Source organism: Vitis riparia, chromosome 17 (assembly GCF_004353265.1).
Source record: "Vitis riparia cultivar Riparia Gloire de Montpellier isolate 1030 chromosome 17, EGFV_Vit.rip_1.0, whole genome shotgun sequence".
Lineage (NCBI taxonomy): Eukaryota > Viridiplantae > Streptophyta > Magnoliopsida > Vitales > Vitaceae > Vitis > Vitis riparia.
This window is the reverse complement of record NC_048447.1, coordinates 10,446,754-10,462,397: the sequence shown is the minus strand read 5'-3', so window position 1 is coordinate 10,462,397 and position 15,644 is coordinate 10,446,754. Positions and strand designations below refer to the sequence as shown.

At 35.4% G+C, this 15,644-nt stretch overlaps 1 protein-coding gene and 1 non-coding gene across 2 annotated transcripts; both read left to right on the top strand.

The window, feature by feature from the left end:
* Positions 1–1,790: 1,790 nt before the first annotated feature.
* LOC117905169 (serine/threonine/tyrosine-protein kinase HT1-like) lies at positions 1,791–6,931 on the top strand. The gene is made up of 3 exons (XM_034818094.1): positions 1,791–2,897; positions 4,239–4,694; positions 6,410–6,931. The coding sequence occupies exons 1-3, from the start codon at positions 2,529–2,531 to the stop codon at positions 6,659–6,661; spliced, it is 1,077 nt and encodes a 358-aa protein (XP_034673985.1). The 5' UTR covers positions 1,791–2,528; the 3' UTR covers positions 6,662–6,931.
* Positions 6,932–7,097: 166 nt separating this feature from the next.
* On the top strand, positions 7,098–7,177 carry TRNAL-UAG. Its single transcript has one exon. It is a non-coding gene; the product is annotated as a tRNA-Leu (tRNA).
* Positions 7,178–15,644: the final 8,467 nt, after the last annotated feature.

Here is a 15,644-nt window from a genome sequence, read left to right as displayed (position 1 = left end):
AAGTTTCATCTTCCTCCTCCCATGAACTCACAAAGGCATGCACGTGCTTTCCCCATCAGCCATGTTAGGGTGATGTTCAAATTTGAAGTAAATGACAAATATTCTCTAACAAACCACCTCCCCTGTAGCCAACCACCTCCCATTTATTATCCCATTCTTTATATGTATATATATATATTTTTTGTGCTTCACAAATGTTGGTTGCAGAAGGCATTGCCACAGTGCCACTACCATCACACAACTATTATACATGATAATCATCATTATAAGCTCCACCTTACTTTCATCATTATATCATCACCAAACTATTAGGTTTAACACTTACCTCTCACCTACACCCCCCATCTGGTCACCATTATCCTTATTTAAAAAAAAAGGATAATGTACAGCTATATATTTCAAGAATATATTCTCGTCTATCTACTTATATCAAGATAAGCTCTGGCTTATCCCAAAATATAAAGCTAGAAGTGATATAATCTTTTGAAAAAGTGGGTTGACGGATGAAATAAATGGGTTTAATTTTTCACTTTTACTAAAGCGGATGATGCGGGGGGGAAACTTTGGGTTTTGGAGTTTTGAGGTAATCTTTTAGTGTAATTTATAGTGATTAATTGGGAGTGAGTAGAGGGACTAAGATCCTAGTTGCTACAGTGGACAGTGGGCAGTGGGGCACGGGTCATATTAAGAAACGCCAAGTCTAATCATGCTACGCTCCAACAAAACGCGTGCCCAACAGTGCTTCCTGGCTCAGCCCCACGCCCCTTTAGATGCGTGGCCGCCCCTCCTCTTTCCTATGCCTGCCATCATTTGTTATTTTGATTTCGCGTAAATTTGCTGGTATTTAAAAGATTAACTATTTATTCGCAGTTTTAGGATTGTAAGTCTTTTATTCTAAATTAGGAAATTATAAAGTCCAATTAATGGGTGGTAGAAGAACGGAAACTGAGCACATGGGGTCGCAGAAAGGCCGGGAGGAAGGCGCGGAGCGCGTGAGGAGGCGGGGGTGAAGAGGATAAAGGGGAGAAGGTGAGCTTGGAGGGTAGTGAATAGAGGAAGTGAGTAAGGGACCGTATACGGAAGGACCATACGGCTGTCCGACACGCCCACGGATACTTCACTGTGCCCTGGTCCCACCTCCTCCTCTTCTCCCGTTTCCCCAACTCCTACTTTCCCACTTTCCCATTCCCCCCTCTAGCATCCTTTTTCTGTTGAACACGTCCCTTCCCCACTCATGTACTAAACTAGCCTCCTTGTTATTTGACCATGTTACCCCTCAACCTTAGTCATATTTAAGCTTAATCATCTGAGTTACTTTAAAGCAATACACGTTGATCAAGCATTGAAAAGAATGTAAAATAAAACAAGAATTATAAGGACTGCTTAAAATCCTTTGGGTTTACACCCTCCGTGTCAGCTTTGAGGGCTCTTAAGTAGTAATTGTACTTAAAAATTTCAAATTTTGTTTCAGAAATGTTTTCAAGAACAATTTTTTTATATAAGATGTTGAAAATTATTTTTTTAATGTTTTATAAAATTAAATATTGTTTACAAATTTGGGACGTTGTTAATCTAGTATTGTACCTTTAGCGTACCAGTAGGCGAGGTACACCAACAGAGGGGGGTATTCCAGTCAATTCAAGCATGGCCAAGGGAGACGAGGAAAACGGAATGGGATGGCATTCCAGAAATAACAAGCGAGTGCAAGGGCAAAATGGGAATGGAAATGGGAGGAAGTCATGGTCACTGAGACCCAGTTTGTCTCCTCACATGTAGATGCTCGCACGTTATGAATGTTTTAGTAGAGAGAGAGAGAGACTAGTGGGAGAAGGAAGCGCCAGCTCCTGCCAATCCATATGCCCTCACTCCTCACCAGAAAAATACCCATCTTCTCTGCTCCAACCCCCTCTTTCTCATTTCTCTCTGCAACAGCCATGGTGGATTCTTTTATGTTCCAACTACCACGATCTCTGCTCTTTTGAGTTGCGACTTCTGGCTCTAAAATGATAGTGTTTTTCCATTTTTGTTTTTGTCCCCAGTGAGTTCTGAAGATGAGATTTGAAGGACAGTGTTAGTGGGTTTTGGTGGGAATGCGGATTTGGTGGACCTAACGCTACTGCTGTTTTGTTTTGCGGTAGAAGGATTGCAGTTTTGACGAGGAACGAGGTGATTTTTGGTCGTGAATGGAGAAACAGACGAATTTGAGGCGGAGGGTTTGATGGAGGAAGCTGTGTTTTCTGAGATTCTGATATGATCCTTGAGTCGGTATGGAATGGGATTGTTTGGATTCTTGCTATGGGGGTGTAAAGATTGAGAAATGTTGAGAAAATGTAGGTGGGTTGGGAAAAAGTCTAGTCGGCCTTTTTCTGGAATCCGAATCTTTGCATGGAATTTGGGGTTTATAGAATCGACATTAGAGTTAGGCTGCATCTAAATTACATACTCGTACTGAATTTTAGCGCTTTTGGAATCAGCATAGGTTCAAGAAGTTGAGATTTGATGATATTTCTATTTATTGGTTTTGATTCATGAAGAATTTCCAGTGGTTTAAAAAAATTTCCAATAATGGGATTATTGGAAAATCCGAGGGAAGGCTTTCCCTGGGTGAATATAGGCGAGCAGTTTCATGGTCCAAGTATTTGGTGTCATCTGGTGCTGAGATAAAAGAAGAGGAGGAGGGAGAGTGGAGCGCGGATATGTCTCAGCTGTTCATAGGGTGTAAATTCGCTTCGGGCCGGCACAGTAGGATTTATAGAGGGATATACAAGCAGAGGGATGTGGCGATTAAGCTCATAAGCCAGCCCGAGGAAGACGAGAGCCTGGCTAATTTGCTTGAGAAGCAGTTTACTTCGGAAGTTGCTTTGCTGTTTCGCCTGCGGCATCCTAATATCATCACTGTAAGCTCTATGTCCTGTAATGCTTGATTTCATTGTGGCCCAGTACTTACATACCTTTATATTACATGCACTACAGTCTTTTTTAATTGGTTTTGTCACGTTTATCATTTGAAATAACTGTACTATAAATTAAAATACCCAACAAAATTGCAGCCAGAGTTCGGAATTTCAGTCTACTTATGATCCTATTGATGAAATTTTAGTCAATATATTGTGAATATCTGTGTGAATTTTTCTATATTGCTGCTGTTAGGTGATGAAATCCCGGTGAATACACCTCTTAGGATGGTTGAAAATGGATAAGGATTCTCTCATATGGATCAGAAATCCATTGCACATTGGTGGGGATCCTCTTCTGTAGAAATGGTTGAGTAGTGACCCACACTGATTTTACTTTGTATCATAAGTATGCCCTTAATTTCCTTTGTAGCAATTAGCATTTATATGTGTTGTTGAGCCTCTCCATCACACATTAATTAAACCCAATTATAACATAATAAATATTGTACTTTTCTCTTCTTGCTTTAACCTTATAAAGCATTTTTCATCTAATTGCCCATGTGCTTATCTTTTCTCCTTTTGTTTTATTTTTTGTTTTTTGGTCATTTTTGCTTTGTTTTTAATCTAATCTTTCCAAGAATTAAAAAATCCTGTCACTTGAATAATAAAAGTAAAAGAGATGCACTATATCATATGTTAGGTTTATGTGGCAAGAAAATTTATCAATGTAATTTTTCATATTGTAATATTAGGGTTTGCTGATTTCTTTATCTGGTGTTTGATCAAATGGTACACCTAAAATTAACTTGAATCTGCATCGCTTTTGTAATCTTTACTATTGGCCAATTTTATGGCTCACTGTGGAAGAATGCAGGTACTGTAGGCAATGATAGAGGATTTGGATTCCATGGGTGAGAGTTGTTTATGTTCTTTGGAATGTTGTAATGGATCCTTATGTTTTGCCAGTACTTTTGCTGTTGGAGGTGTTGCTGTTTGTTTCTTTGACTTTGTTTGTATTATGAATTTATTTCTAATCTGAATGTGCATGTCTAATAAGCAATAAGCTTCTGTCATGCTGAACAGAACTTTTTGTATGGTGATTATGCCCAAAGCAATTGACTTGGTAATTATTGTCAGACTTATGGAGGTTTTGAATTAATTAATTCCTGGTAATTATTGTCAGACTTATGGAGGTTGTGAATTAATTAATTCACTGCCCATTATTGGAGTCTTTTTGTCCAGAACAAAGCTCCAATCAGTCACAAACTTTTAACAGCTAATCTCTACTATGATTTGGTCATTTCTCTGACCACCGTATATCTTTCTACTTTCTTCATGCAGTTTGTTGCAGCATGTAAGAAACCTCCTGTGTTCTGTATAATCACCGAGTACTTGGCTGGGGGCTCCCTGAGAAAATTCCTCCATCAGCAGGAGCCACATTCAGTTCCATACGACCTGGTACTGAAATTTTCCCTAGACATTGCATGTGGGATGCAGTATCTTCATTCTCAGGGGATACTCCATAGGGATCTCAAATCAGAAAATCTACTACTTGGGGAAGATATGTGTGTGAAGGTGGCAGATTTTGGTATCTCATGCTTGGAGACTCAATGTGGCAGTGCAAAGGGATTTACAGGAACTTACCGTTGGATGGCTCCGGAAATGATCAAAGAAAAACACCATACAAAGAAAGTTGATGTTTACAGTTTTGGCATAGTCCTATGGGAGCTTTTAACTGCATTGATACCATTTGACAATATGACTCCAGAACAGGCTGCTTTTGCAGTCTCCCAAAAGGTATTCACCTGGTAATATTTGATATGCACTTTAGTTTTTATTGAATAGAAATCCCACTTTCTCATGTGAGAGTCTCTTATGATCAATGCATTCAGTATGTATTTATATCGGACATGTAATTTCTCTCGTATGTCTGGGGCTGCTAAATAAATTGAAAAAGTTGCATTTAACAATTATGGTGCCTTATAATATAAAGCTAGTTTTCCAAGGACTGATCAAGTTGTTTGTGAAGGCTGTTGACAGTAAATCTAGGATGTATGAATGTCCTCCCAATATTTGGTGAGGAAATGACTTTTAATACCTTTAAATATGCAAACTAGCATACCAAATACTTAACATGAAAGGAACTTGACTTCTACTACCCTTGATTAGGCAAAAGAGAAAAGGTGAACAATATGTGAAGTGAGAGCCCTCTGCATCTTAACATCCAACCCAAATCACGGTTCTTTAGCATCATAAATAGAAATATGAGCATTGAGTCTTCTTGAGGGTATGGCACCTTACTTAGGCAGAGATATCTTTTCTTTTTAGCAAATGGTAGGCCTTACTCAGGCATTGATGTCCTGAAGCTGTTAATGCTTAGGTTAGTACAGAATGTTGTGTTCAGGCTGGGCCTAGAAGTGGAGTATGAAAATACTACAAATTGCATGCAGAAGCAATTTTGATCTAGTTTTGCAAAAACATGGGAACCAAGAATGCTAGATTTTGTATCCAAAATTTTCCTCTGTACCCTTGTTTGTTAGATCACTTAGTTCAGAGGCATCTCATGTTTACCAGTTTCTAATCCAAGAAAAATATTTTTAAGTGAAGCTTCTTTCCTAATTTCTTGCAAAAATAGGCTTGCTATGTACACCATGTGCTATGGTTTCTAAATTTTCCTTTATTAAAATATAGTCTGTTGGATCCAATAATCATGGTATCCTTTTTAAGAATTATTCTCAGAGATGCATCTAAGGTCTGAATCTTGCAAATATACATGAAGAATATGAGTGACAGTTGTTGATATACTTGTTCCTTGAGCCATAGCCTTTATGGTTGGGACCTCCTTTTGGGGGCCATTTTTATGTGTGCAAGATAAATTGTCACAAAAAAGGAAGAGTGTATAGAAACAAACTTGTGTTATTTTCACATTTCAAAATATAGATAGCGTTATCATTGTGCTTCTAGTATTGAAAATTTGATGCATTCATAATAATGCCTAAATTTCTCTTTCCGCATATAATGGTTATCTGATGTTTACTTATTTAAATAGAAACTTTCAGCATGTTCTGTTCTGTTTTCATTTTCTTCTTCTTTCTTTCTTTCTCACTCATTCATGGAAAAGCTGTTAAACATATATAACCTTTGTTGCCTCATGTGCACTTGATAGATCAAATTTTAAGCATTGATGAACACATAAGATGTTTTCTCAAATATCCATGTTAGACTCTTCCAATAAGATCTCTACTTGCTATTAGAAAGCTGCAAGAGTTATTCCACATCTGTTATTGCCCGTTTTTTGGATTGTGATTGTTAATGTCTTTACTTCCAAGAATATACATGTTAGCCTTCCATTAATTATCAGTATGAGTTAATTTTGAATTTTTTTTTTGTCTGAAGTGAATAGTTAGTTCTGAGACAAGGATACATTTCTCAGCATCTCCAAGTAATTTTCCATATAAAAATGCAAAATTCATTAATTTCTTATGTTGTGTATCCTTCTGAGTGTTGTGCAGAATGCAAGGCCACCATTTTACCCTGCATGCCCTATGGCATTTCGTCACCTCATCAGCAGATGCTGGTCAAGCAGCGCAGACAAGCGTCCCCATTTTGATGAGATTGTTTCGATTCTTGAAAGTTATTCAGAGTCTTTTAAGCAAGATCCGGATTTTTTCTCATCCTACAAACCATCCGATGATCGTGCTTTTTTGAGATACTTACCAAAGTGTATTGCTGCCCGAAGATCTTCTGCTTCTTTGGAAGCCTAAGTACCATTCTGAAATTATGTGTGATGCCAAGTGTACCATATTCTTTTTTTTTTCTTTTTTCCTTTTTGGAGTGTAGGTTTATATGTTGAATTATGATTATGGACTTTCTCATGCTTCTTTTTTCAGAAATTTTGAAACAGAAACAATTCTTGGTTGGTATGCTAATGATGACATACTAGCCTCTTCTGTACTTTGTTTTCCTTCTGCAGTATGGTAGCATGAAGGTTGGAATTTATGAAAAGACTTCTATTATCTGAATTAATCTATCAATCATGTTCCATCCCCTTGTGCTGATACAATTTAATGGGTCTTGCTTTGCTTTTAGTTTTTTCTCCCCTTATTTCAAATTCACAGGAAACCTAGACCTTTGGCGATGGTCATTTATGTCACTAGTTTTTCTTAGGTTTATCAAAAAATGGTAGTTTATCATGCGTGAGACAGTTTGGCCGAGTGGTCTAAGGCGCCAGATTTAGGCTCTGGTCCGAAAGGGCGTGGGTTCAAATCCCACAGCTGTCACAATTTTAAAAAACAAAACAAATTTTGGCAAAAAAAGAAGTCATACATGATACATCCTATTCAGAGGGGTGTGTATGGCCATTAGATAGTGAAGGGATTGACCTTTAAGTAGACGATGGAGGCATGACTCTTCTCGTGTTACTGGTGGTTGTTCATTGGCTAAAGGAAGTACATGCTTATGGTTGTGATGGGGAAAGTTATGACTCGTGTCTTTCACCCAAGTATTGACATTTATATTCATTGATCAGCTCAAGAAGTGCTTGTATTGGCAGAAATTTGATAGTATGAGGGTCAATTTTAATTTAGGGTTTCACTTTGGCACATGGTGACAGTTGGTCTGAGTTTGATATTTTGTTCCCAACCGGGTGAAAGGTTAGATAAGGTGGCATTCTATCAAATACAACCCCCTTCCTTCTCTTGATCTTCCAAGCATAAACAATTAGGTGGTATATGACAATTACGCCATGTCTGATATGCATGAATCAGGAGTGAGTGAACATCTCATTATATTTTTTCATCAATCTCATGTTTGAAAAACCAAAGTGATTATGGAAATATAATCAAGAATGATTACAAATAAAATGAAATCTTACTTACAAGTGAGGTTTCAATTCATCTTTAATTGGAAGTATTTTGATTCTCTTATACAAATTATTTTTGAAAGCACAATATATTTTTATTTTTTTGTATTTTGATTTTATAAAAATAGTTGTAATTCAATTTATATAATATAAACTTAATTTAATTCAAGTTTTATTAAATAATATAAACTCCACTTAATTCAAGTTTTATTACAAAAATAATTTTGCAATTACAAATAAATTTTAAAATAAATAGTTTTTAATAAAATATGAATATTAATATTATAATAAAGTCATAAATTATACATGCACGCACAAATTTTATAAATGGTCTTGCAATGTAAGCAAAAACAATAGCAAAAATAATGATAACAAAATATTTATCAAAATTAAAAATATTAGGGTTCAATCTCAAAAATAATATTTTTTACAAAAAAAAAATATATATTTTCCCTTTGATTCTTTCTCTTTGACCACACCTTGAAGAACGACGACGACGTTTTCTTGATTTCAAAGATCAATTGAGGGTCACAAGTGACTTATTCCTGAATGAACTATTTGAATGGCGAAGAACTCGTGTAACAGTTTTTTTGTTGTTTATATAACTTGCAGGGAGATTTGATGAAACTTTTTCTTTTGTTGTGAAGTGATGAAGCTTTTTCTTTTGTTATGAAGCTTCTTTTCCTCGCCTTTGGATTTTCTCCAATTTCTCAATTTTTGATTTCTAAATTTCTCTCTCCTTTTGATCCCATGTTCTTGAAAGAAGACACCTCTAGGTAAAAATAGGGAATTTGAATTTCAAATTCCTGAAGTTTAATTATTTAATTCAATGGATTTAGTTCCTTGATTTTAGCAAATTTTCTTATCTTAGAGGTTTTACCAACGAGATAATAAAAATAATAATAATTTTCTTATTATTATTTTATAGTTGGAGATTAGTTTCTTTATTTTTTTGGGAAACTTATCCATATCTTCTTTTTTTATTCATTTTGAAAACCAGATTAGTGGTAATTTAATCCACTGAAATTTTTACGTCTACAAATGTCTCCACTTCAAGATGCATCACGTATATGCATTTTCATGTGGAAAGGTGAGTCTTGAATTTTTTTTTTTTTGAAGAAATATTTTAATATGAAGTTTTATTTTTAAAATATCTCTTTCCCACTTTTTTCCAAACTCCACTTCGTTTTTCTTTTTTATTTTACATTTTGAATCCTCTTCTAATTCATTTTCCTTCTTGCTTTACACTTTGAATCCTCTTTCAATTTATCATCCCTGTATACATTTTTTTTTATAAAGGGGACAATAGTTAAAAAACCCAATTTGAACTTTTTCAGAGAATTCTTTCAATCTTTGGACGTTCTTCGACCAACTTAAGGAACCTAACTTGAATTCTTTCAGAAAATTCTTTCAAATTTTAGGTGATCTCTAACCCAATTTTAAGAAACTTGGCTTAAATTCACCATGAGAAGTCTTCACCTTTTCAAACCTCTATGTTTTTATTTTATTTTTTATTTATGTGCATATATATATAACTCACCATGGGGATGTAGAGATCACGTTGTGGAGTGACCATGCCATGAAGATCATGTCGTGGAGAGGAGTCAATAGTGACCGAATACAAAAGCATGTTTGTGGCATGCGTGGGGTTGTGAAGCAACAACAACCAACATACATATATATAAATATATATGAATGGCTAATAGTGGATGATGGCCTTATATATATATATATGGGAAGTGACCTCCCTATTTATTATTTATTTATTTATTTATTTATAAGAAAGGAAAAGACTTATCTTTCTCAAATGCGTGTCGACTTTTATCATTTGTAGAGACAAATTTGATTTCAGGCAATTTTTTTTTTATAAAAAATTACCTTAATACTTGATGGATAATTTTTAATAAATTTAAATATCCATTAAAAAAATTGAATATTTAAAGTTTGATCCTCATGTAATCAAGTCGTAGCCCTGTTGCGAAGTAGTATCGTATTTTCTACACTTATGTGCTAAAGTCTTCACCGATGCAAATTGGCTTGACCTGAATACATAGTCGTGTTCAAGTTTTAACATTTAATTAAAACCAAAATAATATTTGGTGTCTGTGCAAACAAGTTATGACCTTGATGTTACGTGGTGTTGTATTTTCAACACTTAATACGACTTAAGTGTTAAAGTCTTCACTCATGCGAATTGGTTTGACTTAAATGCATAGTGGTGTCTAAAAATTTAGACCCATATTTTATTCATCTCTCTCTACCTTTTTTTTTTTTTTGTAGGATGACGTTCTTCAAATGTTTCAAGGAGAAGACTGTGACCATTCTTAAGGATGATAGTGAAGATTTTGAGGAGGAAACTACCTTATTAGTGCATAAGTCACTTACTGACTTTCAATCTCTGTCAGTGTCACTGACAAATGATCCATTACACATTTTTTCTTGGTCCCGAGTTGCATCTTGCAAGCTTACAAATATCAGCAATTCAAAACTCAATAAGATGAAACTTGTTTCTGATGTTATACTGTTGAATTCTTCTCACCTAGCTACTACTAAAGTTCATAATGAATTTAAATTGTTAGGTTCTCATGTTCATGACGTAAAGGCCAAATAGGGAAGCTCCTTCAGTCAAGTTAGCCTCTTAGGTGTCATTTTGGTACAAAGGCTCCAGGAAGTATGCAAAACTCCCCAAATAAGAGTACAAGGAATAAAACACAGAGGCCTAAGGAGACTCATAACCCTTCCGGGGATATTAATCATATTAAATCTCGTACTCAATCGGAGATGAAAGTTTTTTACAACCTTGGCGTGGTCGAGGCAAATGTTAAGGAAATTTACTTGGTTGTTTTCCTGGCATGTTGGTTATGCAAGTTCATTCTTCATTGGGGAGGTTTCAATTTGATTCTTCTTGGAGTCTTCAAGATAGCTAGCAGAATGGCTCAAGGTGAGACATTTAGCCTTATTGTTCTGGTGTTGGCAAGCATTTATAATGACTTAAATGAAATTGCATGTTCTTCGAAGCCTAGGACTAATGCATCTATTTTCCATATTCATTATTTATACAGATGGTTAGGTGAATATTTCGATACCCATTTCATTTCTCCTTCTTGGAACCATCCCCCATAGATGACTTATTACACTGATGAGTTTTCTGCTAAGTGTTTAGAAGATTCACAAGCTTAGGCTTTAATAATGTCTTGTAAAGGCGTAAAACTAGACCACTTGGCATTGCGACACAAAAAGCATGTGTACTGAACTAATAATGAATCCATTAGTGCTGCCAAAGCTTCTTATCTCATAAGTCTTCGCTCTAGCTATTTATCTTTGTGACAAGGTAACCATTGGGTGATCCAACTATATTATCCTCATCGGTTTTCTAGGCAGTTTAGGTATCGTCAAGACCTTCCAGGGAGTTTGCCAGAGATTTTTTGCACTGGAACTTTAGAGACGGTGTATCAACATTGGAAGTCATGCACTAGGCTTGGTACCTACTCTAAAGTTACTACACCATATTATCATAGTCTTGAAGAGTTTTCAGTCTCCAAGGCTTATGCAAATTGGTGGATCAAAGTGTGCAATCCTGATAAGGAAATTCTTACTACTGCTTGTATGAAGTCCCTTCATAATTCTTCTTAGTAAATACCCTCAAAGTCTTTAGAGAGTAGAATGCGTAAGGTCGAATCAAGTGTTTCTACTAATGGGAACATTAGGGACAATGTTGAGAAAGATTTTGATGATTTACCTGATGATTCAAGAGCTTCTTCTAAGCACTCAATGGGTGGTCATCAAACTAATACCTCCACACACTTGGAGCATGAGAAAACTATTTTCAATGGTGGTGGTGGTCATTGTCACAAGACTTTTAAGCAACATAACAATGCACAGGGTCTTCATGTATCAAACAACAACTCTGAAGATACAAGTGAATGTCACTTCAAACGTCAAAATATTAGACCCAACCCTGTGTACTATGATGTGGCTAACTCTCATCCTCTTGATCCAGATGTCTTTTTTGCTAACATTCCAGCTTTTACTCAATCGATGGAACTTGCTAGTGAAGATGTATTATTATTATTAACTTATTTGTTGATGAAGGAGATGAGTCATTTCCTAAGGATCAATTCGAAAGTGTTGTTGCGACTAGGGAGTATCACCTTATCATCCCATTAGAAATACAACATATGATGAATTGACACTTTTAGTAGTTGCAGGTTTAATTGTTGAACAACAATCTTCATGCCCTATTGCTGAGGCTCTTTCTACTTTCATTCATACATTCGACGTCAAACAAATCATTCTTAATGACAAATGCCAAACAACACTTATAATAGGAGAAAGTATTAAGAAGATGATTATCAAAACTTCCAATGAGTGTTTCCCATTATTGAGAGGAAAAAATGATGAGCTTTTCAATGTTATCGTAAATACTAGAGTGAACCCTTCACTATTAAAGTCTCAAATTGAGAAGTACATGGTAAGTGTATATTGCCTCGATACAGTACAACGCACCCATTCTATGAAGATATGTTCATAAGTACAAAGCGAACGTTTAGCTATTGTTGCGTCTCAAATTGTGGATGCTCTAAACTCTAAGGGTGTACAAGCGAACCGTCGTCAATTATTAAAGGTTGACTTAGCTACTCTTAATTCTAAACATGAAACACTTAAGAAGGAATTGAAGCAATTAGGTATATAAAAAGAACACTTTCATAACTCAATCTTGGAGATCAATGAGAATATAGTCAATAAACAAAATGATATTTCTTGTTTGAGGAGAGAACATGTCACTATTGCCCAAACCCTTGTGCTTATCGATGTTGATGTCAAAACCTTAGAGACACTTCAAGAAGCCTTAAGGACTCAACGTGACTAGCTTGCATGCTTGGTGTGGATGTGACCATTGTATCTTCTTGCTTAGTTTTAGCTTTCATTTTTTTTTTTCCTTTATTCATTTTTTTATTAAGATGTAATAAAGTCTAGTATTTTTTTTAGCCAAAATTATTAATAAAAATGAGACTTTTTTTTTTTTTTTGGTAGTGAATGAACTTGGGTAGTTTCCCCAAGTTTCCTACGTACCCTTCAAAGAGAGTGGATCAAGTCAAACGTAGTTTCATTTTTTTTTCTTATGCTTTAACTTTATCCAAGACTAAAACAAATAATTAATCTTACAAGCATATGTCCTAACTTTTGTCTAAGTTGCCTTTTCAGGTTTTCAACTTAACAAACTTTTTTTTTTTTTGGTGTGCCATACGCAATTTAAGCTCATGTAAGCCAGGAACGTCACTTGTCTTGAATTTGATTGAAGGATGATAAATTCATGTCCTTGGAACAAAGTTTAATCGAGAGTCAAAGACGACTTATTCTCAACCAACCTTGTGAAGACCTTTCTTAAGCATTTTGGAGAACAAAAGAAGTCTTTGAAATTCGTCTTGATTTTCTTCAACCTTAAAAATGGATGAATGACACTTTTGTATTGTGTTTGATATTCTTCCATGAGCTTATTGAAGAATGAGTCGAGCTTGGACTTGATTTTAATTCAAGGATGGTAAACACGTCTTCTTAGAGCAAAATTTAATTAAGGGTCAATGATGACTTGATCTCAAGTAAACTTATCAACAATTTCCTCAAGTGTTTTGAAAAACCGAAAAACCTAACCTTGTCTCTTTAGCTTTGAAGGTGGATGAATGACACTTTTATTTGTGTTCGATATTCTTCCACGAGCTTGTTGAAGAATGTTTGGAGTTTGATTTTGAATTTTGAAACTTCATTTTTGGATTTAGTTTCTGGGTTACATCTCCCTTTTGAGAATGTCTCATACTGAAAGAAAAGAACACTTGTATTTAGAGAAATTGGATATTTTAGTTTAGAATCTCCAAATTTGACTTCTTTAATACAAAGAGCTTGTTCATCAATTTAAGAAGTTTGCCAAGAAATATAATTTTTTTTTTTTGGCATAAGTTTGGCATTTTTTTAATACTACAATTTAAGCTCTTGTAGGATATGAGCAATATACAATTTAGACTCATGCTTTAAGGAGCATCACTAGAATGTCGAGGTTTGAAAACAAATTATGGTAAAATTTGATGTCACGCTCTCTTCATCGTCACTAGTGAAGGTGATAGTTGCACAACATGTCACACAATTGTGGCATTTGTCTTCAAATCGTTTTGCTCCATTTATTTTTGCAACATAAAGTGATGGATGTTTAAGTGTTTGGATCAATACAATTCGTGTTTTTTCAAGAATCTTTAGCATTTCATGGATACTAAAGAGCGAGAATAAGCACTATAGGTTTGCTACTACCTCATCCTCTTTCTTGGTTTTTCTTGACTTCGCACCAAGAGCTCTTTCTTCATCTTTAATTGGCCTATCTTCTTTTGAAGTCTCATGACAAAAGACCATATGAGTTGATGTCATCATCCCTCCATCAAAGAACTCTGGAGAGAAGTATTCTCTTAAGGTAACAGAGTGATGAGCTTTTGTACCAATAGGTCATCAACTTGTACAATCTCTTATTTCCTTTTGGGTTTCTTTTCTTCTTTATTTTTAAGATAGCAACGAATATTTTGCTTATATTGTTCATTCCTAGGAAGATTTGGGTATAGATGAAATTCTTGTTTCTGTGAGGTCTTCTTCGTGTCACCAATGTCCAACATTTTTCGCTATACGACATTGATTCATTATTAAAGCATAAGTGACTCATGGTGTCCTAACATGATACTTGTATTTTCTTTGGTTTCGATGACTCACATTGGATAGTATCGACGCATGTCCCCAATGTCTTAGGTGGAACATGTAACAGAACATGATCGAATGACCCAAATGTGACTGTAACATGATTTGACTTTACTATTTCATCTAAATCCAGATAAATTCTTTCTTACTTTACAAGTCTTCCAACATGCTAGGCACATCAGAGTTAGAAAAATGATACTTATTCTCTTATAATTCCTTCAAGGTGAACCGGCACTTCTCATTTTCCTGGGTTAGTCCAACCTCTTTTACTTCATTTTTTTTTAATCTCATGTTGAGATTTTGATAGGTGTCATATTTACCATCATTGATTCCTGGATGCGTTTTATTGAAGTCTTATCACTTGTTTTCCCATCATGTCACTCTCTTTTCTAGTCAACGATAAGATTTTTTTTAGCATCATGGTTGGCTATACTGAGCTCCATGTCATGTGCTCGAGTAGCTAACTCTTCAAAAGTGTGAGGTCGTATTCCTTAAATGATGTATGGAAGACCTCAATGCATTCCTTGTATGCACATCTCCATAGCTGACACATCAGATAATCTATCTTTGCAGTCCAGGCTTAAGGAATGCCAACAATTGATGTAGCCTACAATTGGCTCGTCTTTCTATTGCTTAGTATTAGTGAGTTCCATCATGCTTACAGTTCGTTGAATGCTATAGAAACAATTGAGAAATTCATGTTCCATTTTGTCATAACTATCGCTACACTCAAATGCAAGGTATATGTACCAATAAAAAACATTCTCTTAGAGAGAACAGACGGATTGTTTGACTAATAAGTCACCATCTATACCTGCATTATTACAAGTTTCAATGAAATGGGCAACATGTTGTTTTGGATTTTCCTTCCCATCAAATGATTGAAACTTTGGAGGTTGATAACCCACAAGCATACATAGGTGATCAATCCTCTTCTTGTAAGGTTTAGAGTACATGAGTGCACTCTGTGAGGGTCCACCATACTACGCTCTATTAGTGTTAGTTATAATGTCTTGAGGTAGCTAGATAGATAATGATGCCACCGAGGTAGATTCTGTCATTTGTCTCTCGGCTTGCACTGTCCTAGACGCATGTGGTACATCATCTAGAGGAGATGCAACATTCGGAAGGTGGTTGAGTCTTTGACTTGACTC